Source organism: Osmerus mordax, chromosome 28, assembly GCF_038355195.1.
Source record: "Osmerus mordax isolate fOsmMor3 chromosome 28, fOsmMor3.pri, whole genome shotgun sequence".
NCBI lineage: Eukaryota > Metazoa > Chordata > Actinopteri > Osmeriformes > Osmeridae > Osmerus > Osmerus mordax.
In genome coordinates this window covers 5,795,127-5,821,403 of record NC_090077.1, presented here as the reverse complement: position 1 = coordinate 5,821,403, position 26,277 = coordinate 5,795,127, and the positions used below count along the sequence as shown (strand labels likewise).

The window sequence follows — 26,277 nt, the reverse complement described above, 5'->3', positions numbered from 1 at the left end:
CAGACACGTGAATGATGTTGGACAGCATGAATGAAGCTGACAAGTCCATGGAAAATGGACACCTGAATGAATGATGCTAGTGGGGAGAAACATAAGGGAACACCAACACACAACTACACAGGCACAGCCATATGCATACATACAGTACACACATGTTCCTATGGTGTACGTAAAACCAGGAGAAAGGAAGACATCTCCCAGAGGATCAAGCCGAAGATATCTCCCGTAAGACACGCATCCACACGCAGGAAATGACATGCACGAGACACACATCGTCTGTATCTATCCGACCACTATCCCCTCCACTTCTCTCATATGCTCTGCTGTCTCTCTCTTTCCTTTTCTCTCTTCAGAAGATATGGACCTACAGAAGGAGGCGGTTTGGCAAAGACCTGCCCACTCTGGAGGGAATTCTGCTCCACCCTTGGCTGCAGTGGTCCATCCCCTCCCCTTCACCTCTGGGGACACACCATGGGTCGGTGTGCAGCTCATCCACTGCCTCACCACAGACCACCTGGGACAGAACATATATATTTTTTTTTTAAATGTCCCAAGCATATTTACGACACACTAAATAAATAACACATTATATGCTTAACTAGTCTGTTTATTTCTGGGAATTTAAATCTCCAAATACTGATTTCAAATTAAAGTGATCTCCTGTCCTTTTGAGCTCATACTAGGATAGTGCCCATGTCCGTGATGCAGACGGTGATTGAGATGTTAATTCAATGACAGACAGGCAGCCATTATTATCAAGTTATCGATACAGTGCTCGTCACGGCTCTCGCTACTGCAGTCTCAATCTGTGTTTGTCGTGTGTATACATAGGCTACTAATTTGTCTAATCAGAAGGTTCTTTTTTCAATTTTTTTTTTGTCATTTAGCAGACGCCATATTCTATATTCCACCCTGTTTTGCCCCACTTCTCACGCCACGAGTATATTCGATGGGCCTGGATTGTAGGTGGCCTATATTATTTTTATTTACTGTTATTTTATCTAACCTGATTTTAATGTAAATTCCTTGTGGAATGTATTGAATTTGACATGTTCCTTGAGGCACAAGGGTGATACTATGTCATAATGACATCATAATAGATGTCATGACAGCACACAGTTCCACAAAGCTACATGTGCATCATTTTAAAACCAACAGATCATTGCTGCAAACTTTTTGAAGTAGCCTACATTTCTAGTCCATTTTCTTATGAACTCACTAGATAATAATTATTCAACGATAGCCTGCCAATCAATGCACTCTCCCACCTCAAAATGAGTGAGTATTACAATATTAACTGCTGTAGTATTTTTCAAATGCCTTCAAATATTGTACAACATCATCAGATGTCACCACCATCTGATTTACACACTGTCATTTCACATATTTAGTGTTTATAAATTATTAGAAAACACTAAACACCATTTTTGTATTTCATATTATTATAATGACTTGAAAACCACAAAAACATGATAACTTCACGATGAATGTCAAGTCCGTCATTGCCCCGTCACCACCATCAGACAAAAATATGAATTATTGTGGTTTAGGAGTCTGATAGTGTTGACACAAAGTGATGGCAAAGTAAAAAACATTTTGATAAAAAGAGAAAGGTTGGGAGGTTGTATCAAAGAGTAGCTAAGGAGCTTAGTAGATGTTAAATACATAGGCTACTAATTTGTCTGAGCAAAGGGTTTTATTTAAATAAATATTGCACCCTGTTTAGTCCCACTTCTCATGGCACAGGCACTGAACTAGTACATCCTATGGAGCTGGATTGAAGGCTACCTATATGATTATTTTATTTTTTACAATATTATCTAACTTGAAGTGAATGTCACTTTCTTGTGGATTTTATTGAATTTGCCATGTTTCATGAGGCACAAGGCTAATCCGATGTCCTTATGACATCATAATTGATTCCATGACAACAGCATACCATTCTACAACACTCTACATGTCTGCATTTTACAATCTCACTGCAAATCAAGGCTACATTGCTTTTAAAAAGTCAAATGTTAATTAACTCAATAGATAGTAATTATATCACAATAACGTGTATATCAATGCACTCCCACCTTGAAACATGAGTGAGTATGACGATATTAACTGCTCTAGTATTTTTCAAATGCCTTACAACATTGTAGAACACAACACATTCAATTAAATGACTATAGCTACATAGTGATGCATATAGTAACAACATAGTTAAAGACGATAGCTAAGGTAGCTAGATTTAAACATACAACATAATAAAGACAGAAAAAAGAGATAGATGGATAGACAAAAATATTCATTATACATGAATGTGTGTGTGATCTCTAGGATCGTTTGAGGAGAAGTACGTGGAACTGAGCTGTCTTGGCCAAGGTGGCTTTGGCTCAGTCTACGCTGGACTCCGTATAGAGGACAACCTGCCTGTAAGAATGACATAACATACACATACAAAAACATACTCACACACAGAGCAGTATATCATTTCTATAAATCAACATGTTGTATTTCCCCTCACCCATCTCTTTCGATAGGTGGCAGTCAAGCATGTTCCCATTGATAAGGTGATAAATACACCTGTGGTGAGTGGACCAATCCCCCTTTTTAGTCCTACTAACCTACTCAGAATTCATATATTCCATTTTAGATTCTCATTCTGAATTGTCTGTGTCTTCCAAAACCACAGTCTTCCAACAGAAAACATCCCTATTGCAGCATGAACTCTACCTGGTTGTTGTGTTCTCTGTGTTTTAGACCCTGGGTGCGAAGCTCCGCCAGCTCCCCCTGGAGGTGGTGCTCCTACTGATTGTAGGACAGGGTGGGGCGGACATGGCTGAGAAGGCCAGGGGTGAGGAGGTGAGGGGTGAGGCCAGGTTTGGAGGGGGAGGAGACGGTCAGGCAGCAGTGGAGCTGCTGGACTGGTACGAGCTGGACCAAGAGCTCATTATAGTTATGGAGAGGCCTGTACCTGCCGTGGAACTGTTTGACTATATCCAGGAGCGAGGAGGATATCTCCCAGAGGATCAGGCCAAGGTGAGTGTGTGCAGACAAGTTCGTCACGGCCATCCACTTCCAAAGAGCTATTTGTGAGCCAACATTCATCACCATTTGCCCTCCCTCTCCCAACTGTCCTTCATCTTTCTCTCTGTCTCTTTCTGTAGATCATCCTGAGGCAGCTGGTTGAGGCCATGGTCAATTTTCACTCTTGGGGTGTCCTCCACCGAGATATTAAGCCAGAGAACCTTCTGGTCGAGACCGGTTCTGCAGTTCCACGGATTAGGGTTCTGGACTTTGGCTGTGGCTGCATTATTCAAGAAGCACCCTACACCGAGTTCCTTGGTACGTTCCCTACTCTTGTATTTTCTCTCCCCCCCCCCCCCCAATCCATATTAAAGAGCAATATATCATCGAAGATTTACCATGATGACAAACACAAGGTCTTGAGCGGAAATAAAGAATGGACTCAGTTGCAATTGCACCCAATCACATGCGTACACACACTTCCATGTGCGGTTTAACTAAGGTTGTTTTGTGTGTGTGTGTCAGGGACCAAAATGTACATCCCTCCTGAATGGTACCTCCATGGTTCCTACCAGGCGGTTCCATCCGCTGTCTGGCAGCTGGGGGTACTGTTATATAACATGCTGTCTGGGATATTCCCCTTTCGCACACCCGACCACGTCCTTTATTGTGATCCTATCCCTACCATGGATGGGTTTTCCAGACGTAAGCCACGCATCCACACGCAGATGAGAAAAATAAACATACACACTCACACAGAGGCACACACATGCTTTCTGTCTGTATGTGAAACTGACCACAGTTTCCTCCACTTCTTTCATATTCTCTGCTATCTCTCGCTCTCACTCTCTCTTTCTTTCTCTCTCCAGAATGCAAGAACCTGCTGAAATTGTGTTTGGCAAAGTGCCCCGAAGAACGGCCTACTCTAGAGGAAGTCCTTCTCCACCCGTGGCTGCATCCAGAGGAGGAGAGGAAAGCAGGGAGACAGAAAAAGAGAAAGAGAAAGGAAAGAAGAGATGCAGAGAGCAGCAGAGGAGGGGAGAGAAAGAGGAAGAGAGTGCTGGAAGAGAGACAGGATTCGGGGGAGTCTTCGACGGCACTGACCCTTGAGGACGCCTCGTCTTCGTCCTCCCTCTCCCTGTCCCAGGGCAACACCAAGAGGTGTAGGGTAGATCCCAGGAGCCCCGAGGTGTCCCCTAAAAACACCACTTCCACAACAATGACCTCACATGGTACACATGGAAGAGGTAAGACACACAAACACAGACAGTCACAGCCACGCACCAGTTTAAGTTCTCCTGGTCTTCCTTGCCCCTGGTGTTTTCTGTCTGTCTCCGTGTGTGTGTGTTCTGGTCTTGGTTTGGTCTCTCCAGGCTCTCTGCACTCATGTGTCTTGTTCCAATTACCTTTTCTAGAGGTTGGTAAATAACTACTTTGGTTTTATAATCCTATTTTGCTTTTCCATGTTTTTGTGTCCATCCCCTACTACTGACAGTGGGATGCGGCCTAGACAAGGACCCAGAGGCAAAGCAGGGCTACATGGAAAGGGAGACAGAACTTGGCAGGTCAGTGGTAAACCTCTACAACTTTGAACCTCATCAACTGAGTTTTCAGATGAAGCATTGATTCTGCGAAAGGCCATGAGTGAGTAATGTTGTTCTCCCCAGGGCCCGTGCTGTGTCCACCATCCCAGAAATGAGTGATACAGCACTGCTGCCCAGAGGCCCTCTGCCTGTGCTGCCCAGAGGCCTGGTGCCCGTGCTGCCCAGAAGCCTGGTGCCCGTGCTGCCCAGAAGCCTGGTGCCCGTGCTGCCCAGCACCGAGCCCTCTGCTCCTCCTGAGCCCCCAGCAGAGTCTTGGTCGACTCCAGCACCCCCAGAGCTCTCTGCACATAAGAAGCCCAGCCTTGGTCACCACCACCGACCCCCTGAGCACCTCTGCACATCCAGACGGCCTCCAGGTCTGCCTCCAGAGCTGGCCCGGCTTTTCACCCTGCCTCCTGGCCGGCCTCCAGAACTGCCCTGGCCTTCGTCCCTGCCCCCCGGTCGTCCTCCCGACCTCCCCACTGTCCCTCCCCCCCCCCCGCCCCCCCCCCAACACACATCTATATCCCCCCCGACTACATTCAGGAGAGGAGGATATCTCCCTGAGGATCAGGTCAAGGTGAGTGTGTTTACAAGTTCATAGGGTTGGCCAGGGTTAACCCGACTCTGGAATAATACAAAATCCTGTAGAAAACAATTAGAGATCACAGAGCACAGACCCTGGATCCAAAGAAAGCTGTCAAAGGAAGGTTGGAACAAGGTTCTTATGGAGTCAGATGAACACCGGATTGGACGGGAACAGACACGTGAATGATGTTGGACAGCATGAATGAAGCTGACAAGTCCATGGAAAATGGACACCTGAATGAATGATGCTAGTGGGGAGAAACATAAGGGAACACCAACACACAACTACACAGGCACAGCCATATGCATACATACAGTACACACATGTTCCTATGGTGTACGTAAAACCAGGAGAGAGGAAGACATCTCCCAGAGGATCAAGCCGAAGATATCTCCCGTAAGACACGCATCCACACGCAGGAAATGACATGCACGAGACACACATCGTCTGTATCTATCCGACCACTATCCCCTCCACTTCTCTCATATGCTCTGCTGTCTCTCTCTTTCCTTTTCTCTCTTCAGAAGATATGGACCTACAGAAGGAGGCGGTTTGGCAAAGACCTGCCCACTCTGGAGGGAATTCTGCTCCACCCTTGGCTGCAGTGGTCCATCCCCTCCCCTTCACCTCTGGGGACACACCATGGGTCGGTGTGCAGCTCATCCACTGCCTCACCACAGACCACCTGGGACAGAACATATATATATTTTTTTTTAATGTCCCAAGCATATTTACGACACACTAAATAAATAACACATTATATGCTTAACTAGTCTGTTTATTTCTGGGAATTTAAATCTCCAAATACTGATTTCAAATTAAAGTGATCTCCTGTCCTTTTGAGCTCATACTAGGATAGTGCCCATGTCCGTGATGCAGACGGTGATTGAGATGTTAATTCAATGACAGACAGGCAGCCATTATTATCAAGTTATCGATACAGTGCTCGTCACGGCTCTCGCTACTGCAGTCTCAATCTGTGTTTGTCGTGTGTATACATAGGCTACTAATTTGTCTAATCAGAAGGTTCTTTTTTCAATTTTTTTTTTTGTCATTTAGCAGACGCCATATTCTATATTCCACCCTGTTTTGCCCCACTTCTCACGCCACGAGTATATTCGATGGGCCTGGATTGTAGGTGGCCTATATTATTTTTATTTACTGTTATTTTATCTAACCTGATTTTAATGTAAATTCCTTGTGGAATGTATTGAATTTGACATGTTCCTTGAGGCACAAGGGTGATACTATGTCATAATGACATCATAATAGATTTCATGACAGCACACAGTTCCACAAAGCTACATGTGCATCATTTTAAAACCAACAGATCATTGCTGCAAACTTTTTGAAGTAGCCTACATTTCTAGTCCATTTTCTTATGAACTCACTAGATAATAATTATTCAACGATAGCCTGCCAATCAATGCACTCTCCCACCTCAAAATGAGTGAGTATTACAATATTAACTGCTGTAGTATTTTTCAAATGCCTTCAAATATTGTACAACATCATCAGATGTCACCACCATCTGATTTACACACTGTCATTTCACATATTTAGTGTTTATAAATTATTAGAAAACACTAAACACCATTTTTGTATTTCATATTATTATAATGACTTGAAAACCACAAAAACATGATAACTTCACGATGAATGTCAAGTCCGTCATTGCCCCGTCACCACCATCAGACAAAAATATGAATTATTGTGGTTTAGGAGTCTGATAGTGTTGACACAAAGTGATGGCAAAGTAAAAAACATTTTGATAAAAAGAGAAAGGTTGGGAGGTTGTATCAAAGAGTAGCTAAGGAGCTTAGTAGATGTTAAATACATAGGCTACTAATTTGTCTGAGCAAAGGGTTTTATTTAAATAAATATTGCACCCTGTTTAGTCCCACTTCTCATGGCACAGGCACTGAACTAGTACATCCTATGGAGCTGGATTGAAGGCTACCTATATGATTATTTTATTTTTTACAATATTATCTAACTTGAAGTGAATGTCACTTTCTTGTGGATTTTATTGAATTTGCCATGTTTCATGAGGCACAAGGCTAATCCGATGTCCTTATGACATCATAATTGATTCCATGACAACAGCATACCATTCTACAACACTCTACATGTCTGCATTTTACAATCTCACTGCAAATCAAGGCTACATTGCTTTTAAAAAGTCAAATGTTAATTAACTCAATAGATAGTAATTATATCACAATAACGTGTATATCAATGCACTCCCACCTTGAAACATGAGTGAGTATGACGATATTAACTGCTCTAGTATTTTTCAAATGCCTTACAACATTGTAGAACACAACACATTCAATTAAATGACTATAGCTACATAGTGATGCATATAGTAACAACATAGTTAAAGACGATAGCTAAGGTAGCTAGATTTAAACATACAACATAATAAAGACAGAAAAAAGAGATAGATGGATAGACAAAAATATTCATTATACATGAATGTGTGTGTGATCTCTAGGATCGTTTGAGGAGAAGTACGTGGAACTGAGCTGTCTTGGCCAAGGTGGCTTTGGCTCAGTCTACGCTGGACTCCGTATAGAGGACAACCTGCCTGTAAGAATGACATAACATACACATACAAAAACATACTCACACACAGAGCAGTATATCATTTCTATAAATCAACATGTTGTATTTCCCCTCACCCATCTCTTTCGATAGGTGGCAGTCAAGCATGTTCCCATTGATAAGGTGATAAATACACCTGTGGTGAGTGGACCAATCCCCCTTTTTAGTCCTACTAACCTACTCAGAATTCATATATTCCATTTTAGATTCTCATTCTGAATTGTCTGTGTCTTCCAAAACCACAGTCTTCCAACAGAAAACATCCCTATTGCAGCATGAACTCTACCTGGTTGTTGTGTTCTCTGTGTTTTAGACCCTGGGTGCGAAGCTCCGCCAGCTCCCCCTGGAGGTGGTGCTCCTACTGATTGTAGGACAGGGTGGGGCGGACATGGCTGAGAAGGCCAGGGGTGAGGAGGTGAGGGGTGAGGCCAGGTTTGGAGGGGGAGGAGACGGTCAGGCAGCAGTGGAGCTGCTGGACTGGTACGAGCTGGACCAAGAGCTCATTATAGTTATGGAGAGGCCTGTACCTGCCGTGGAACTGTTTGACTATATCCAGGAGCGAGGAGGATATCTCCCAGAGGATCAGGCCAAGGTGAGTGTGTGCAGACAAGTTCGTCACGGCCATCCACTTCCAAAGAGCTATTTGTGAGCCAACATTCATCACCATTTGCCCTCCCTCTCCCAACTGTCCTTCATCTTTCTCTCTGTCTCTTTCTGTAGATCATCCTGAGGCAGCTGGTTGAGGCCATGGTCAATTTTCACTCTTGGGGTGTCCTCCACCGAGATATTAAGCCAGAGAACCTTCTGGTCGAGACCGGTTCTGCAGTTCCACGGATTAGGGTTCTGGACTTTGGCTGTGGCTGCATTATTCAAGAAGCACCCTACACCGAGTTCCTTGGTACGTTCCCTACTCTTGTATTTTCTCTCCCCCCCCCCCCCCCAATCCATATTAAAGAGCAATATATCATCGAAGATTTACCATGATGACAAACACAAGGTCTTGAGCGGAAATAAAGAATGGACTCAGTTGCAATTGCACCCAATCACATGCGTACACACACTTCCATGTGCGGTTTAACTAAGGTTGTTTTGTGTGTGTGTGTCAGGGACCAAAATGTACATCCCTCCTGAATGGTACCTCCATGGTTCCTACCAGGCGGTTCCATCCGCTGTCTGGCAGCTGGGGGTACTGTTATATAACATGCTGTCTGGGATATTCCCCTTTCGCACACCCGACCACGTCCTTTATTGTGATCCTATCCCTACCATGGATGGGTTTTCCAGACGTAAGCCACGCATCCACACGCAGATGAGAAAAATAAACATACACACTCACACAGAGGCACACACATGCTTTCTGTCTGTATGTGAAACTGACCACAGTTTCCTCCACTTCTTTCATATTCTCTGCTATCTCTCGCTCTCACTCTCTCTTTCTTTCTCTCTCCAGAATGCAAGAACCTGCTGAAATTGTGTTTGGCAAAGTGCCCCGAAGAACGGCCTACTCTAGAGGAAGTCCTTCTCCACCCGTGGCTGCATCCAGAGGAGGAGAGGAAAGCAGGGAGACAGAAAAAGAGAAAGAGAAAGGAAAGAAGAGATGCAGAGAGCAGCAGAGGAGGGGAGAGAAAGAGGAAGAGAGTGCTGGAAGAGAGACAGGATTCGGGGGAGTCTTCGACGGCACTGACCCTTGAGGACGCCTCGTCTTCGTCCTCCCTCTCCCTGTCCCAGGGCAACACCAAGAGGTGTAGGGTAGATCCCAGGAGCCCCGAGGTGTCCCCTAAAAACACCACTTCCACAACAATGACCTCACATGGTACACATGGAAGAGGTAAGACACACAAACACAGACAGTCACAGCCACGCACCAGTTTAAGTTCTCCTGGTCTTCCTTGCCCCTGGTGTTTTCTGTCTGTCTCCGTGTGTGTGTGTTCTGGTCTTGGTTTGGTCTCTCCAGGCTCTCTGCACTCATGTGTCTTGTTCCAATTACCTTTTCTAGAGGTTGGTAAATAACTACTTTGGTTTTATAATCCTATTTTGCTTTTCCATGTTTTTGTGTCCATCCCCTACTACTGACAGTGGGATGCGGCCTAGACAAGGACCCAGAGGCAAAGCAGGGCTACATGGAAAGGGAGACAGAACTTGGCAGGTCAGTGGTAAACCTCTACAACTTTGAACCTCATCAACTGAGTTTTCAGATGAAGCATTGATTCTGCGAAAGGCCATGAGTGAGTAATGTTGTTCTCCCCAGGGCCCGTGCTGTGTCCACCATCCCAGAAATGAGTGATACAGCACTGCTGCCCAGAGGCCCTCTGCCTGTGCTGCCCAGAGGCCTGGTGCCCGTGCTGCCCAGAAGCCTGGTGCCCGTGCTGCCCAGAAGCCTGGTGCCCGTGCTGCCCAGCACCGAGCCCTCTGCTCCTCCTGAGCCCCCAGCAGAGTCCTGGTCGACTCCAGCACCCCCAGAGCTCTCTGCACATAAGAAGCCCAGCCTTGGTCACCACCACCGACCCCCTGAGCACCTCTGCACATCCAGACGGCCTCCAGGTCTGCCTCCAGAGCTGGCCCGGCTTTTCACCCTGCCTCCTGGCCGGCCTCCAGAACTGCCCTGGCCTTCGTCCCTGCCCCCCGGTCGTCCTCCCGACCTCCCCACTGTCCCTCCCCCCCCCCCCCCCCCCCCCCCCCCCCCCCCCAACACACATCTATATCCCCCCCGACTACATTCAGGAGAGGAGGATATCTCCCTGAGGATCAGGTCAAGGTGAGTGTGTTTACAAGTTCATAGGGTTGGCCAGGGTTAACCCGACTCTGGAATAATACAAAATCCTGTAGAAAACAATTAGAGATCACAGAGCACAGACCCTGGATCCAAAGAAAGCTGTCAAAGGAAGGTTGGAACAAGGTTCTTATGGAGTCAGATGAACACCGGATTGGACGGGAACAGACACGTGAATGATGTTGGACAGCATGAATGAAGCTGACAAGTCCATGGAAAATGGACACCTGAATGAATGATGCTAGTGGGGAGAAACATAAGGGAACACCAACACACAACTACACAGGCACAGCCATATGCATACATACAGTACACACATGTTCCTATGGTGTACGTAAAACCAGGAGAGAGGAAGACATCTCCCAGAGGATCAAGCCGAAGATATCTCCCGTAAGACACGCATCCACACGCAGGAAATGACATGCACGAGACACACATCGTCTGTATCTATCCGACCACTATCCCCTCCACTTCTCTCATATGCTCTGCTGTCTCTCTCTTTCCTTTTCTCTCTTCAGAAGATATGGACCTACAGAAGGAGGCGGTTTGGCAAAGACCTGCCCACTCTGGAGGGAATTCTGCTCCACCCTTGGCTGCAGTGGTCCATCCCCTCCCCTTCACCTGTGGGGACACACCATGGGTCGGTGTGCAGCTCATCCACTGCCTCACCACAGACCACCTGGGACAGAACATATTTTTTTTTTTTTTAAATGTCCCAAGCATATTTACGACACACTAAATAAATAACACATTATATGCTTAACTAGTCTGTTTATTTCTGGGAATTTAAATCTCCAAATACTGATTTCAAATTAAAGTGATCTCCTGTCCTTTTGAGCTCATACTAGGATAGTGCCCATGTCCGTGATGCAGACGGTGATTGAGATGTTAATTCAATGACAGACAGGCAGCCATTATTATCAAGTTATCGATACAGTGCTCGTCACGGCTCTCGCTACTGCAGTCTCAATCTGTGTTTGTCGTGTGTATACATAGGCTACTAATTTGTCTAATCAGAAGGTTCTTTTTTCAATTTTTTTTTTTGTCATTTAGCAGACGCCATATTCTATATTCCACCCTGTTTTGCCCCACTTCTCACGCCACGAGTATATTCGATGGGCCTGGATTGTAGGTGGCCTATATTATTTTTATTTACTGTTATTTTATCTAACCTGATTTTAATGTAAATTCCTTGTGGAATGTATTGAATTTGACATGTTCCTTGAGGCACAAGGGTGATACTATGTCATAATGACATCATAATAGATTTCATGACAGCACACAGTTCCACAAAGCTACATGTGCATCATTTTAAAACCAACAGATCATTGCTGCAAACTTTTTGAAGTAGCCTACATTTCTAGTCCATTTTCTTATGAACTCACTAGATAATAATTATTCAACGATAGCCTGCCAATCAATGCACTCTCCCACCTCAAAATGAGTGAGTATTACAATATTAACTGCTGTAGTATTTTTCAAATGCCTTCAAATATTGTACAACATCATCAGATGTCACCACCATCTGATTTACACACTGTCATTTCACATATTTAGTGTTTATAAATTATTAGAAAACACTAAACACCATTTTTGTATTTCATATTATTATAATGACTTGAAAACCACAAAAACATGATAACTTCACGATGAATGTCAAGTCCGTCATTGCCCCGTCACCACCATCAGACAAAAATATGAATTATTGTGGTTTAGGAGTCTGATAGTGTTGACACAAAGTGATGGCAAAGTAAAAAACATTTTGATAAAAAGAGAAAGGTTGGGAGGTTGTATCAAAGAGTAGCTAAGGAGCTTAGTAGATGTTAAATACATAGGCTACTAATTTGTCTGAGCAAAGGGTTTTATTTAAATAAATATTGCACCCTGTTTAGTCCCACTTCTCATGGCACAGGCACTGAACTAGTACATCCTATGGAGCTGGATTGAAGGCTACCTATATGATTATTTTATTTTTTACAATATTATCTAACTTGAAGTGAATGTCACTTTCTTGTGGATTTTATTGAATTTGCCATGTTTCATGAGGCACAAGGCTAATCCGATGTCCTTATGACATCATAATTGATTCCATGACAACAGCATACCATTCTACAACACTCTACATGTCTGCATTTTACAATCTCACTGCAAATCAAGGCTACATTGCTTTTAAAAAGTCAAATGTTAATTAACTCAATAGATAGTAATTATATCACAATAACGTGTATATCAATGCACTCCCACCTTGAAACATGAGTGAGTATGACGATATTAACTGCTCTAGTATTTTTCAAATGCCTTACAACATTGTAGAACACAACACATTCAATTAAATGACTATAGCTACATAGTGATGCATATAGTAACAACATAGTTAAAGACGATAGCTAAGGTAGCTAGATTTAAACATACAACATAATAAAGACAGAAAAAAGAGATAGATGGATAGACAAAAATATTCATTATACATGAATGTGTGTGTGATCTCTAGGATCGTTTGAGGAGAAGTACGTGGAACTGAGCTGTCTTGGCCAAGGTGGCTTTGGCTCAGTCTACGCTGGACTCCGTATAGAGGACAACCTGCCTGTAAGAATGACATAACATACACATACAAAAACATACTCACACACAGAGCAGTATATCATTTCTATAAATCAACATGTTGTATTTCCCCTCACCCATCTCTTTCGATAGGTGGCAGTCAAGCATGTTCCCATTGATAAGGTGATAAATACACCTGTGGTGAGTGGACCAATCCCCCTTTTTAGTCCTACTAACCTACTCAGAATTCATATATTCCATTTTAGATTCTCATTCTGAATTGTCTGTGTCTTCCAAAACCACAGTCTTCCAACAGAAAACATCCCTATTGCAGCATGAACTCTACCTGGTTGTTGTGTTCTCTGTGTTTTAGACCCTGGGTGCGAAGCTCCGCCAGCTCCCCCTGGAGGTGGTGCTCCTACTGATTGTAGGACAGGGTGGGGCGGACATGGCTGAGAAGGCCAGGGGTGAGGAGGTGAGGGGTGAGGCCAGGTTTGGAGGGGGAGGAGACGGTCAGGCAGCAGTGGAGCTGCTGGACTGGTACGAGCTGGACCAAGAGCTCATTATAGTTATGGAGAGGCCTGTACCTGCCGTGGAACTGTTTGACTATATCCAGGAGCGAGGAGGATATCTCCCAGAGGATCAGGCCAAGGTGAGTGTGTGCAGACAAGTTCGTCACGGCCATCCACTTCCAAAGAGCTATTTGTGAGCCAACATTCATCACCATTTGCCCTCCCTCTCCCAACTGTCCTTCATCTTTCTCTCTGTCTCTTTCTGTAGATCATCCTGAGGCAGCTGGTTGAGGCCATGGTCAATTTTCACTCTTGGGGTGTCCTCCACCGAGATATTAAGCCAGAGAACCTTCTGGTCGAGACCGGTTCTGCAGTTCCACGGATTAGGGTTCTGGACTTTGGCTGTGGCTGCATTATTCAAGAAGCACCCTACACCGAGTTCCTTGGTACGTTCCCTACTCTTGTATTTTCTCTCCCCCCCCCCCCCCAATCCATATTAAAGAGCAATATATCATCGAAGATTTACCATGATGACAAACACAAGGTCTTGAGCGGAAATAAAGAATGGACTCAGTTGCAATTGCACCCAATCACATGCGTACACACACTTCCATGTGCGGTTTAACTAAGGTTGTTTTGTGTGTGTGTGTCAGGGACCAAAATGTACATCCCTCCTGAATGGTACCTCCATGGTTCCTACCAGGCGGTTCCATCCGCTGTCTGGCAGCTGGGGGTACTGTTATATAACATGCTGTCTGGGATATTCCCCTTTCGCACACCCGACCACGTCCTTTATTGTGATCCTATCCCTACCATGGATGGGTTTTCCAGACGTAAGCCACGCATCCACACGCAGATGAGAAAAATAAACATACACACTCACACAGAGGCACACACATGCTTTCTGTCTGTATGTGAAACTGACCACAGTTTCCTCCACTTCTTTCATATTCTCTGCTATCTCTCGCTCTCACTCTCTCTTTCTTTCTCTCTCCAGAATGCAAGAACCTGCTGAAATTGTGTTTGGCAAAGTGCCCCGAAGAACGGCCTACTCTAGAGGAAGTCCTTCTCCACCCGTGGCTGCATCCAGAGGAGGAGAGGAAAGCAGGGAGACAGAAAAAGAGAAAGAGAAAGGAAAGAAGAGATGCAGAGAGCAGCAGAGGAGGGGAGAGAAAGAGGAAGAGAGTGCTGGAAGAGAGACAGGATTCGGGGGAGTCTTCGACGGCACTGACCCTTGAGGACGCCTCGTCTTCGTCCTCCCTCTCCCTGTCCCAGGGCAACACCAAGAGGTGTAGGGTAGATCCCAGGAGCCCCGAGGTGTCCCCTAAAAACACCACTTCCACAACAATGACCTCACATGGTACACATGGAAGAGGTAAGACACACAAACACAGACAGTCACAGCCACGCACCAGTTTAAGTTCTCCTGGTCTTCCTTGCCCCTGGTGTTTTCTGTCTGTCTCCGTGTGTGTGTGTTCTGGTCTTGGTTTGGTCTCTCCAGGCTCTCTGCACTCATGTGTCTTGTTCCAATTACCTTTTCTAGAGGTTGGTAAATAACTACTTTGGTTTTATAATCCTATTTTGCTTTTCCATGTTTTTGTGTCCATCCCCTACTACTGACAGTGGGATGCGGCCTAGACAAGGACCCAGAGGCAAAGCAGGGCTACATGGAAAGGGAGACAGAACTTGGCAGGTCAGTGGTAAACCTCTACAACTTTGAACCTCATCAACTGAGTTTTCAGATGAAGCATTGATTCTGCGAAAGGCCATGAGTGAGTAATGTTGTTCTCCCCAGGGCCCGTGCTGTGTCCACCATCCCAGAAATGAGTGATACAGCACTGCTGCCCAGAGGCCCTCTGCCTGTGCTGCCCAGAGGCCTGGTGCCCGTGCTGCCCAGAAGCCTGGTGCCCGTGCTGCCCAGAAGCCTGGTGCCCGTGCTGCCCAGCACCGAGCCCTCTGCTCCTCCTGAGCCCCCAGCAGAGTCCTGGTCGACTCCAGCACCCCCAGAGCTCTCTGCACATAAGAAGCCCAGCCTTGGTCACCACCACCGACCCCCTGAGCACCTCTGCACATCCAGACGGCCTCCAGGTCTGCCTCCAGAGCTGGCCCGGCTTTTCACCCTGCCTCCTGGCCGGCCTCCAGAACTGCCCTGGCCTTCGTCCCTGCCCCCCGGTCGTCCTCCCGACCTCCCCACTGTCCCTCCCCCCCCCCCCCCCCCCCCCCCCCCCAACACACATCTATATCCCCCCCGACTACATTCAGGAGAGGAGGATATCTCCCTGAGGATCAGGTCAAGGTGAGTGTGTTTACAAGTTCATAGGGTTGGCCAGGGTTAACCCGACTCTGGAATAATACAAAATCCTGTAGAAAACAATTAGAGATCACAGAGCACAGACCCTGGATCCAAAGAAAGCTGTCAAAGGAAGGTTGGAACAAGGTTCTTATGGAGTCAGATGAACACCGGATTGGACGGGAACAGACACGTGAATGATGTTGGACAGCATGAATGAAGCTGACAAGTCCATGGAAAATGGACACCTGAATGAATGATGCTAGTGGGGAGAAACATAAGGGAACACCAACACACAACTACACAGGCACAGCCATATGCATACATACAGTACACACATGTTCCTATGGTGTACGTAAAACCAGGAGAGAGGAAGACATCTCCCAGAGGATCAAGCCGAAGATATCTCCCGTAAGACACGCATCCACACGCAGGAAATGACATGCACGAGACACACATCGTCTGTATCTATCCGACCACTATCCCCTCCACTTCTCTCATATGCTCTGCTGTCTCTCTCTTTCCTTTTCTCTCTTCAGAAGATATGGACCTACAGAAGGAGGCGGTTTGGCAAAGACCTGCCCACTCTGGAGGGAATTCTGCTCCACCCTTGGCTGCAGTGGTCCATCCCCTCCCCTTCACCTCTGGGGACACACCATGGGTCGGTGTGCAGCTCATCCACTGCCTCACCACAGACCACCTGGGACAGAACATATATATTTTTTTCTTAAATGTCCCAAGCATATTTACGACACACTAAATAAATAACACATTATATGCTTAACTAGTCTGTTTATTTCTGGGAATTTAAATCTCCAAATACTGATTTCAAATGAAAGTGATCTCCTGTCCTTTTGAGCTCATACTAGGATAGTGCCCATGTCTGTGATGCAGACGGTGATTGAGATGTTGGTAAGTTAATTCAATGACAGACAGGCAGCCATTATTATCAAGTTATCGATACAGTGCTCGTCACGGCTCTCGCTACTGCAGTCTCAATCTGTGTTTGTCGTGTGTCTAACCTCTTCCATGTGTGAGATGTTCTCTAGTGCATTTCCCTAGTTTTTAAAAATAACTTCCTCATTGGGATCCAGGCACTTAGTTATTCCATGACTGGGTCAGGTGGACAAAACAGCCACTCCACACAGCTGAAAGCCCACAAAGTCATGTAAGTCCATTCTTCCACTACTGATAGGTGTTGTACATTGGGAACCGTACCTGCACGGGGGAGGCAGCAGATTGGAGAGTTGGTGTAGGCATTGAGGAAGGTAGCACCCAGCTCCCTCATGAAGTTTATGTATGGTAGCTGAACCAGCCTATTCCCAGGGTCCACAGTCAGTCAGCCATCCTTCGTATGAAACGGAAATTATGCTCCAAAGAGGAAAACTCTTTCATACCCTCAATTTAACCTTAACCCTTGTGCTGCCTTCGGGTCACATGACCCAAAGGTTCATAATGAACCATCGTTGTGTTTACCCAATTTTACCCAATACAAAAACAAATAAAAATAATTGTCAGGCTATCGTCTTTGAAAATAGGACAATAAACAATTTTGTTTCAGAACCATCCAGTCTCTTGACCCTTTACAAATGTAAATACAGAGAAGTGCGTTGGTATTCTTCAACAATGGATCAGTGTGCATTGGACGACTGATCAAATTCAAATACAATTTATTTGTATAACCCTTTTTACAAGCAATGTCAGAGGGCTTCACATACACCCGTAGAACTTCCCCTCAACCAACCAAAACCCTCAAGGAAGACAAGGAACATTTTAGAAAAAAAAGAAAAAACCTTGGGAAAAGCAGTTCAGTGCTCCCCTCCTCCAACAAAGACAGTTGGTGAAAGAGAGGTGCAGAACACAGGCTGTTACTTCCCTCGCCATGTTTGTATGCGTGTTCTGTCTTGTGTGTTTCTTTAATGTTACGGCCTTTCCCCCTAGACAAGGTTCATAACACAGGCTAAACAGTCTTACATCAATAAAAGTTACGACAACAAAATGGAAGAAACCTTGGGAGGAGCAGTCTAACAGCAGAGGATTTTAGATTTTTTAGTTGTAGGCCGGTAGTTCTTCCAGCTGTGGGTCATACAGAAGTTCTCTCAGGTGGTGGCTGCTGGGACAGCTTGACCCCAGACATTACTTCTTTGAAGTTTTTCTATTGTGAACACGCAGGTGACTCTTCAGATGGTCCTTTGTTTTACCTGAATAGTCACAGAGGTCACAGCTGTAGGGCTTCTCTCCAGAGTGGATTCTGCAGTGAACTGTCAAACTACTATCACGGCTAAAGGTTTTACCACAGAGGTCACAGCTGTAGGGCTTCTCTCCAGTGTGGATCCTGCTGTGAACTGTGAAACTGCTAACACGGCTAAAGGTTTTACCACAGAGGTCACAGCTGTAGGGCTTTTCTCCAGTGTGGATTCTGCGGTGATCTGTGAAACTGCTAGCATGGGTAAAGGTTTTACCACAGAAGTCACAGCTGTAGGGCTTCTCTCCAGTGTGGATCCTGCTATGAGCCTTGAAATGGACAGCCTGGCTAAAGGTTTTACCACAGAGGTCACAGATGTAGGGCTTCTCTCCAGTGTGGATCCTGCTGTGAACTGTGAAACTGCTAGCATGGGTAAAGGTCTTACCACAGAGGTCACATCTGTAGGGCTTCTCTCCAGTGTGGAGTCTGCGATGAACTGTCAAACTGCTATCACTGCTAAAGGTTTTACCACAGACGTCACAGCTGTAGGGCTTCTCTCCAGTATGGATCTTCCTGTGATGTCTGAAATTGCCAATCTGGCTAAAGGTTTTACCACAGAGGTCACAGCTGTAGGGCTTCTCTCCAGTGTGGATTCTGCTGTGAGTTGTGAAAGTGCTAGCACGGCTAAAGGTTTTACCACAGAGGTCACAGCTGTAGGGATTCTCTCCAGTGTGGATTCTGCGGTGATCTGTGAAACTGCTAGCATGGGTAAAGGTTTTACCACAGAGGTCACAGCTGTAGGGCTTCTCTCCAGTGTGGATCCTACTATGAGCTCTGAAATTACCAGCCTGGCTAAAGGTTTGACCACAAAGGTCACAGCTGTAGGGCTTCTCTCCAGTGTGGATCCTCATGTGCTTCTTGAGGTGACTGGATGAGGAAAGGCTCTTCCCACATGTATCACAGTGATGTGTCTCCATAACTCAGCTCTCTCTTTGTTCTCTGTCTGGTCTCTCTGGATCCTGTCTTGTATCTAGTCTCTGGAAGCTTGTCTCTCTCTGGTTGATCCTTTACTGCTGTTTCTGGTTGAGTCTCTCTCTTTAGTCTCTCTAGAGCCTTAAGGTGTCTTCTCTTTCTAGTCTCCGCCCATGATCAAGTATGATTGGCCAGTAGGAGATCTGGAAGAAACAGTTCCAAGTTAAAGGCAGGGTAGGCAAGTTGCGCGAAGCTAGCTATTTTAGCTTACCAAAATATCCCACCTCCTACCTTCAAAGCAACTCCCACAAAACTACAGTAACGTGCATTGAGTGGAGGGGCAGAGTGCACGCAGGTAGGTAGACAGACAAGTATCCCGTCCAATCACTAGTCAGGGTACCCCTTAATGATTGGTCGTGTTTATTACAGTATTGTAACGCCCACAGATGTCGGAATGATTTCATATTAACGTCCAACTTTTAGATATATTGGTTGCTATCAAGACATGAAGTTACTTTGGGCAAATATGACAAAAAGTGCTTCTCAACAACATGGCCTACCCTGCCTTTAATTACTACACAATAAGCATTACATGTAAATGAACAATAAAATGACTACATCCAATAATATTAATAAACTCTATTGCATGTGCATTTTTCTATTTAATGACGGATAGTTACAATATAGAAAATACATCACGGAATGTTTATGAGCACTCAACTTAAATTAGCTCCACTGCAGTAATACAGAAGCACAATATCTTTATGCTGCCCACGAGGGCGGTCAAATTAAAGTTCACAAAACTGGAGTACGTACCTTGAGACTCACAACACTGTCTGCATCTAAATAACAAAAAAGTATATTACATACAATTTTCACAACGTACTAACATATCCACATTAATAAAGACAAACACTGAATCTAGCTAACAAAACAATCGAAGTAAAGCTAGCTAGCTAGCACCGAAATAAGTTTAAAAACAAGCACAAAGGCGCAAATCCTGGATACAACGTCAAAAGCAACGCATATAACGATTGCACTTACCTTCATAGTTGTTAGAACTGCAACAGAGCTTTGATCTTTAAATACATTAGGTCTCAAAATGTTAAAACGTAGGGACACTTCACTTTACGTATCGCCATGATAAACTACATTGATTTAGAGCTCACGTAACCGTGGATACAAACCAATGACTGTAAACTACTTTTTAAAGTCAATGATACAAACAATCGAGATGCAGTTTCACATTTGAAACACCAGGTGGCACCAAAACGGTAAAAAGGCTACAATGATAGGATTCTTCTCACCAGATCACTGTTGATACAGCTGACATTATGAATCAGTTTACATTTCATACTGGTTGAAGCTGTTTTCTTCAAGATGGTAGCCTTGGTAATCACATTTGAGAAAAAGTTGACCAAATGTGTTCCTTTCTACTTATGTAGTTTATGTGATGGATGGGCTGGTAGGAGATCAGTCTGATTGCTGGTCATTCAGTTGGTGTTTAGGAACCCATACCCTGTGCTCTGGGCTTTCGGCAGGTCTGTACTGCACAGCAGGAGAGCCAGGGGAACCAGGGCAAGATGGAGACCAAGGTCCACCAGGGGATAGAGGGTTCCCAGGTTACAAAGGTGACTTTTTGTTAATGGCAAATTAGTTTGTTGATTCACTTATCGTTCATGCATCTTGTTTAGTACATGTCATTGATCATATCAATATAGTACAAATTTAGCTTTTGGCTTCCTCATCTTCCCCATCACAGCATCAGTTCAAAATTTGGGAAAGATTCACAAAAACAACTTTTCCCAAGCATTTCAGTAGATATGTCTCCACTCAGTGATCTATTTACATTTGACACACTCACACTATTGCTACTGCTCACATCTGTTGCAGTGTGTGGGGGTGAACACTGAGGTGCGTGTGTCCTGGTGTCTGTAGGTAGTGCTGGTGCCTCCTCTACCTGGAGGGCCAGGAAAAAGCTCACACACAGGACCTTGGTATGTGGCACTACAGCATTACTGGAGTCAGGTGGCTGAGCGGTTAGGGAATCGGGCTAGTAATCCGAAGGTTGCCAGTTCGATTCCCGGCCGTGCAAAATGACGTTGTGTCCTTGGGCAAGGCACTTCACCCTACTTGCCTGTGGCTGGCGAAGAGATAAAGGAGCACATCTGCCGCTGTGTGGTGTGTGAAGTGACCTCCCCGGCCGTAGCTATACACAGTCAGGACACCAGCATGTCCCAGTGCCCCCCCAAATGGAGTTTGTGGATGGAACTCTTTCCTTATGGTAAGAATAACAATGTATTTTGGGCCTTAACATGTCTACCTGTCGCCTTATGCAAGCCTGTGTGTGGAAGTGCCTGTTTGTAACGCATACGTACTGAACCTTGCAGCACACAGGCGCTGGTGATGAGGGGGGTGGGCAGTCTCTGACATCGTCGGGAAGCTGCCTCCGAGACTTTCGTGCCCAGCCATTTGTGGAGTGTCAGGGACCGCGTGGCACGTGCCACTACTTTGCCAACATGTACAGTTTCTGGCTGACGCATGTGGACAGGAGCGGACAGTTCAGCTCCTCCTCACAGGCCACGCTCAAGGATGAGAGACAGCAGCGCCTGAATGTGGGGCGTTGCAACGTCTGCACGAAGGTGTAGTCCAGTCCTTCTTGGTCGGGTGCCTTCAACAAGGTCTACCTCCAGTACACATTCTAACAAGAACTGCACTGAAAATGCACTGCGATTGGTACAAGAGGCAATATCACATCCCTACTGGTCACAGAGGCTGTGACCGTGCTTGCTGGTTACCTGCAAGCCTGTGAACATTTACTATTATATTCCTAACTTGTTTTATCCAAAGCTCATTCAGCAAACATACTTGATTATTATGCTTTATTTTATCCTCTACTGATTTATTTACAAGGACACAGTAGTATTAGATTCAGCAACTGCAGTATTTTGTTTTGTAAATTGGCTGTAGCTTTTAATCATGTAGATTACCAAAATGGAAAGGTTTTAAAACAAGTGTGTGCCAAGGATGGTGCACATAACCCCCTTTTGGTAGCAGGGGACACTTCACCAAGCAGTATACAGTATATCAGTACAGTTTAGTACGTAAAGGCTTTCAGTGCCTCATTATAGAACTTGAAGTAAACTGAGGGGAAAACATGAAGAATCCCAAACAAGTATAACTGTTTAAAACAGAAGTGAACTGGTGCTATATAGTTTATGACATCATTTATTACATGCAGTATGTACAACGTCTCATGTGGACTTGGTTTTGATTCCGAAAGTAAGCAGAAATACATAGTGACTGAAATGTTCAGTCTCTTTTGGTTTGATACCTCAGCAGCACAATTCAAAGACAGCTAAACTTGCTCTTCATTTGGGTAGGCCAGAGTACTCTGCTATCTTGTGAATTACACTGCTGTGTTGCTGAATCAGATCAGGTATATTGTAATAGGGAATCATCAAATTATTGGATAATATTCCATCTGCAGATATTATACACAGCAGATTCTCAAGTAACTATCAAACGTATTAATTAGTCATCTCCATGTTACTTTAATGCTGAACAGTTGCTGTCTGCATAAAAATTGTTTCCTTTTTGAGCATCTACAGAAAATCTACAGGGGATATTTTAAAGTTTTAATAATAATTATTCTACGTCACCTCACTCCCCTGCTTTGTCGGACATGAACATGTTGTACCCACCAAATGCTCTTTTTGTATCCCAGATGCACCCCCAGAGCTCCCTGCACATAAGAAGCCCGGCCTTGGTCACCACCACCGGCGGCCTCCAGGTCTGCCTCCAGAGCTGCCCCGGCTTTTCACCCTGCCTCCTGGCCGGCCTCCAGAACTGCCCTGGCCTTCGTCCCTGCCCCCCGGTCGTCCTCCCGACCTGTGTGTAGACAAAGTTCATTACAGCCATCCACACCCATAGAGCTTGAGAAAGTAAATATGTATCAGTATTTTCTCTCCCTCACCCAACTCTACATCTTTCTCTCTGTCTCTGTAGGTCATTCTGAGGCAGCTCGGCTGTCGAAGGAATGTCGGAACTGGGTTCTTATGGAGTCAGATGAACACCGGATTGGACGGGAACAGACACGTGAATGATGTTGAACAGAGATGAATGAAGCAGACAAGCCCAAGGAAAATGCACACCTGAATGAATAATGCAAGTGGGGAGAAACAGAAGGGAAGACAAACACACAACTACACAGGCACAGCCATATACATACATACATACATACATACATACATACATACATACATACATACATACATACATACATACATACATACATACATACATACATACATACATACATACATACATACATACATACATACATACATACATACATACATACAGTACACACATGTTCCTATGGTGTACTTAACACCAGGAGGATATCTCCCAGAGGATCAAGCCGAAGATATCTCCCACGGATTTCCAAGACTCATCCACACGTAGAAAAAATTAAAGAATGCACACTCACACGAGACACACATTCAGATGTGGTTTAGTTGATTCGTTGACACACAGAAACACAGACTGAGATTCCTGGAATTATACAAGTAAAGTGCGCGTTGTCCCCCCGTGCCAACCCCTTGCCCTCCCTTGACCGGCGCCACATCAGACATTTGAATAATCTTCTTCTGGTTTCTGACTTTTTTTAGACAAGTTAGTGACTTTTATTTTGAAAAAAGGTCAATGGCTCTTATCACCACCAATCAGTTCCGCAAACGTCTATTGGCTGTGCCAATAGCCAATGAACATACATGTTGGTAGTTATCTCATAGTATCACATGTGTAAGACTTCCAGCAGATCATCAGAATGGTATGAAGGTTTCTTATTATTTACTCATAATTGAATATTTTGGCTATTTGAGGCCAGTTGTCTATGAATGGGAAAATTTGTTATAGGAAAAATTGCTTTATTTGTGAATAACTACTGTGGTTGGTAGTTTACTGGAACAATCGTATGCTCGTTAGCTCGGAGGCTAGCTTGAAAATATTTTAAGAAACTCAGTCTAAGTTAAGAAGCATCATGCTAACATGTTTTGTCGTTATAGCTATGCACATTTCTACTTTTATTGTTGACGCTTACCTTTTGTTACGGTTGTAGAGTGATTGGCTTTGTCTGAGAAGCCAGTTCATAAAAAGTCATTAATTTGTAAAGTGATGTATGAATAGTGCTTTGAACGTGATGGTGTCCAATGCTAAGGAGATTATATTGTCTCTACACTACAGCTTCGTCGAGAGACGAGACTTAGACGGGAGTACCTGTACAGGAAAGCCCAAGAGGACAGAGTACGCACTATTGAGGAGAAGAAACAGAAGCTGAAGTCTGCCCTAGATGGTATGACTGGTCACGCATGCCGCCTGACATTTTATAGTCTATTAATATCAATATTTTTCTTGTTGACAAACTGTGTTTTCTTGTTTATGGATGCTTCAACTTAAATGGATTTTCATTTTGCACAGACAACCGTCTCATTCCAACTGAGGTCCGCAGAGAAGCTGTGCAGCTACAGAAGTTACTAGAATATGACGATGAAGGAGCTGAGGGTTTGTGACATAGTTACTTCTGTCTAAGAATGTATTGAATGCACCGCTTCGTGTCTAGCATGCTGTGTGATGGTGCCCAATATTCATCAAGAAGGCTCTGTCCAGGTGTCAGCTCCCATATGGATGACGAGTATAAGTGGGCTGGAGTGGAGGATCCCAAGGTCATGGTTACTACGTCAAGAGACCCTAGCTCAAGGCTGAAAATGTTTACCAAGGTCAGTCCCATTAATTTCTGGGATCCCGTCCTGTAATTACATATTGCGTGTGTCACTGATGTAGCTGGACTTTCTTTTGGTGTGACAGGAGGTGAAGTTGGTCTTCCCGGGTGCTCAACGCATGAACAGGGGAAATCATGAAATCAATTCCCTGGTGCAAGCATGCAAAGCCAACAATGTAACAGATCTGGTCATTGTGCACGAGACTAGAGGACAGCCAGGTAAGCAAAGCAACATTCATTTACCGAGCGCATTCAAATAACAACCGTTTTTTATTGATTTGACATGTGTCCCTTTTAGACGGCCTTGTGGTGTGCCACCTACCGTTTGGACCAACAGCCTACTTCACCCTGTACAATGTAGTCATGAGACACGACGTACCAGACATTGGTACCATGTCTGAAGCTTTTCCCCACCTCATTTTTCACAACTTTTCCTCACGACTTGGTCGAAGGGTGAGATACTTGACAATTAACTTGCAATTTGTTCTGTTAATCTAAAATCTTTGGTTGCGCTAAGAATTGCTATCACTTTCAGGTGTCCAACATCCTAAAGTTCCTGTTTCCAGTACCCAAAGAGGACAGTAAACGTGTAATCACATTTGCCAACCAGGAGGATTTCATTTCTTTCAGGTTAATAATGCAGCACTTCTGTAAAGGAAATATCAGCATACATTCTTAAGTCTAACAGAAAGTGTAGAAATGGGTTTGATTCACCAAGTCTTGATTCATGTCTTCATTTCACAGACACCACACATATAAGAACACAAATCACAAAAATGTTGAGTTGACAGAAGTGGGGCCCAGATTTGAAATGAAATGTAAGTACTGAAAGTTTACTCTTGTATTGTATAGCACTTTTGGACCCATAGTGTTTTTTAGAAATGATTTACTAATTCTACTTTCTTTCTGTAGTGTATATGATTAAGCTTGGTACCCTGGAGAATGAGAGCACAGCGGACGTTGAATGGCGCCATCACTCATACACGCACACTGCTAAAAAGAGAAAGTTTCTCAGTGTGGAGTAGTGTTCTAGTGTCCGTTACTCTAAACATGGGGATGTATTTGGCCATTTCATTTGTGCTGCATGGAAATGTGACCTGATATTTCTTGGGGCTTTGTCATGGTCAGAGGTATCCATGTACTTTATCCATTTAGCCCCTCCCCCCTCATACCTTTTTGTGCAATCTACCATATTTTGTACCTTGGGTTTATTTACATCCATTGAAATGGATAACCTTTCTAAATAAACACTGCTTTAAATCATCCATTTGGCTTTGTGCTTTTTTTCAAGCAATCGATATAGTTACACATTAGTATATTTATATTACAGTATTTTAGTTCAGTTATTAGCCTGATGAAGTAGCACAACATTACATCTACGACTGTCCAGTGGGCGGCGGTAATGCGGGTTTTCAGGTTGCCGAAACCCCC

At 44.6% G+C, this 26,277-nt stretch overlaps 5 protein-coding genes and 1 long non-coding RNA gene across 6 annotated transcripts; 5 read left to right on the top strand and 1 right to left on the bottom strand.

Moving 5' to 3' along the window:
- Positions 1-66: 66 nt before the first annotated feature.
- Positions 67-3,997, top strand: LOC136937849 (serine/threonine-protein kinase pim-2-like; the record flags this gene model as incomplete). Its single annotated transcript, XM_067230964.1, has 9 exons — positions 67-104; positions 184-225; positions 354-475; positions 2,326-2,420; positions 2,529-2,576; positions 2,749-3,027; positions 3,156-3,333; positions 3,541-3,720; positions 3,885-3,997. Coding segments are annotated over exons 1-9 (1,095 nt in total), but the record flags the coding sequence as incomplete, so codon positions are not given.
- Positions 3,998-4,025: 28 nt separating this feature from the next.
- On the top strand, positions 4,026-4,807 carry LOC136937780 (uncharacterized). Its single transcript, XR_010875224.1, has 3 exons — positions 4,026-4,262; positions 4,511-4,580; positions 4,683-4,807. It is a non-coding gene; the product is annotated as an uncharacterized lncRNA (long non-coding RNA).
- Positions 4,808-5,424: 617 nt separating this feature from the next.
- On the top strand, positions 5,425-10,553 carry LOC136937848 (uncharacterized). Its single transcript, XM_067230963.1, has 11 exons — positions 5,425-5,462; positions 5,542-5,583; positions 5,712-5,833; positions 7,685-7,779; positions 7,888-7,935; positions 8,108-8,386; positions 8,515-8,692; positions 8,901-9,080; positions 9,245-9,622; positions 9,871-9,940; positions 10,043-10,553. Exons 1-11 carry the CDS (start codon positions 5,425-5,427, stop codon positions 10,551-10,553), a joined length of 1,941 nt encoding a protein of 646 aa, XP_067087064.1.
- A 242-nt stretch (positions 10,554-10,795) lies between these two features.
- Positions 10,796-17,213, top strand: LOC136937847 (uncharacterized). Its single transcript, XM_067230962.1, has 14 exons — positions 10,796-10,833; positions 10,913-10,954; positions 11,083-11,204; positions 13,056-13,150; positions 13,259-13,306; positions 13,479-13,757; positions 13,886-14,063; positions 14,271-14,450; positions 14,615-14,992; positions 15,241-15,310; positions 15,413-15,812; positions 16,447-16,568; positions 16,777-16,819; positions 17,103-17,213. Exons 1-14 carry the CDS (start codon positions 10,796-10,798, stop codon positions 17,211-17,213), a joined length of 2,106 nt encoding a protein of 701 aa, XP_067087063.1.
- A 347-nt stretch (positions 17,214-17,560) lies between these two features.
- LOC136937778 (zinc finger protein 678-like) lies at positions 17,561-19,181 on the bottom strand. The gene has a single exon (XM_067230898.1). It carries the CDS (start codon positions 19,067-19,069, stop codon positions 18,044-18,046), a length of 1,026 nt encoding a protein of 341 aa, XP_067086999.1. The 5' UTR covers positions 19,070-19,181; the 3' UTR covers positions 17,561-18,043.
- Positions 19,182-23,832: 4,651 nt separating this feature from the next.
- Positions 23,833-26,111, top strand: imp4 (IMP U3 small nucleolar ribonucleoprotein 4). The gene is made up of 9 exons (XM_067231296.1): positions 23,833-23,898; positions 24,312-24,420; positions 24,546-24,629; positions 24,735-24,844; positions 24,933-25,065; positions 25,145-25,299; positions 25,382-25,476; positions 25,591-25,664; positions 25,759-26,111. Exons 1-9 carry the CDS (start codon positions 23,896-23,898, stop codon positions 25,869-25,871), a joined length of 876 nt encoding a protein of 291 aa, XP_067087397.1. The 5' UTR covers positions 23,833-23,895; the 3' UTR covers positions 25,872-26,111.
- The last annotated feature ends 166 nt before the right edge of the window (positions 26,112-26,277 follow it).

What these genes read in the sequence shown, in the direction of transcription:
- LOC136937848 (XM_067230963.1), top strand. Translation starts at nt 5,425, where the DNA reads ATGAATGATGCTAGTGGGGAGAAACATAAGGGAACACC. An exon ending in GAGAAACATAAGGGAACACC is followed by an intron (nt 5,463 to 5,541) that starts AACACACAACTA and finishes AAAACCAGGAGA; the next exon opens with GAGGAAGACATCTCCCAGAG. An exon ending in CATGGATGGGTTTTCCAGAC is followed by an intron (nt 9,081 to 9,244) that starts GTAAGCCACGCA and finishes TTCTCTCTCCAG; the next exon opens with AATGCAAGAACCTGCTGAAA.
- LOC136937847 (XM_067230962.1), top strand. Translation starts at nt 10,796, where the DNA reads ATGAATGATGCTAGTGGGGAGAAACATAAGGGAACACC. An exon ending in GTCCTCCCGACCTCCCCACT is followed by an intron (nt 15,813 to 16,446) that starts GTCCCTCCCCCC and finishes TTCTCTCTTCAG; the next exon opens with AAGATATGGACCTACAGAAG. An exon ending in CCTCTGGGGACACACCATGG is followed by an intron (nt 16,569 to 16,776) that starts GTCGGTGTGCAG and finishes AGCTCATACTAG; the next exon opens with GATAGTGCCCATGTCTGTGA.
- LOC136937778 (XM_067230898.1), bottom strand. Translation starts at nt 19,069, where the DNA reads ATGGAGACACATCACTGTGATACATGTGGGAAGAGCCTTTCCTCATCC.
- imp4 (XM_067231296.1), top strand. An exon ending in CGAGACTAGAGGACAGCCAG is followed by an intron (nt 25,066 to 25,144) that starts GTAAGCAAAGCA and finishes TGTCCCTTTTAG; the next exon opens with ACGGCCTTGTGGTGTGCCAC. An exon ending in GCCCAGATTTGAAATGAAAT is followed by an intron (nt 25,665 to 25,758) that starts GTAAGTACTGAA and finishes TTCTTTCTGTAG; the next exon opens with TGTATATGATTAAGCTTGGT.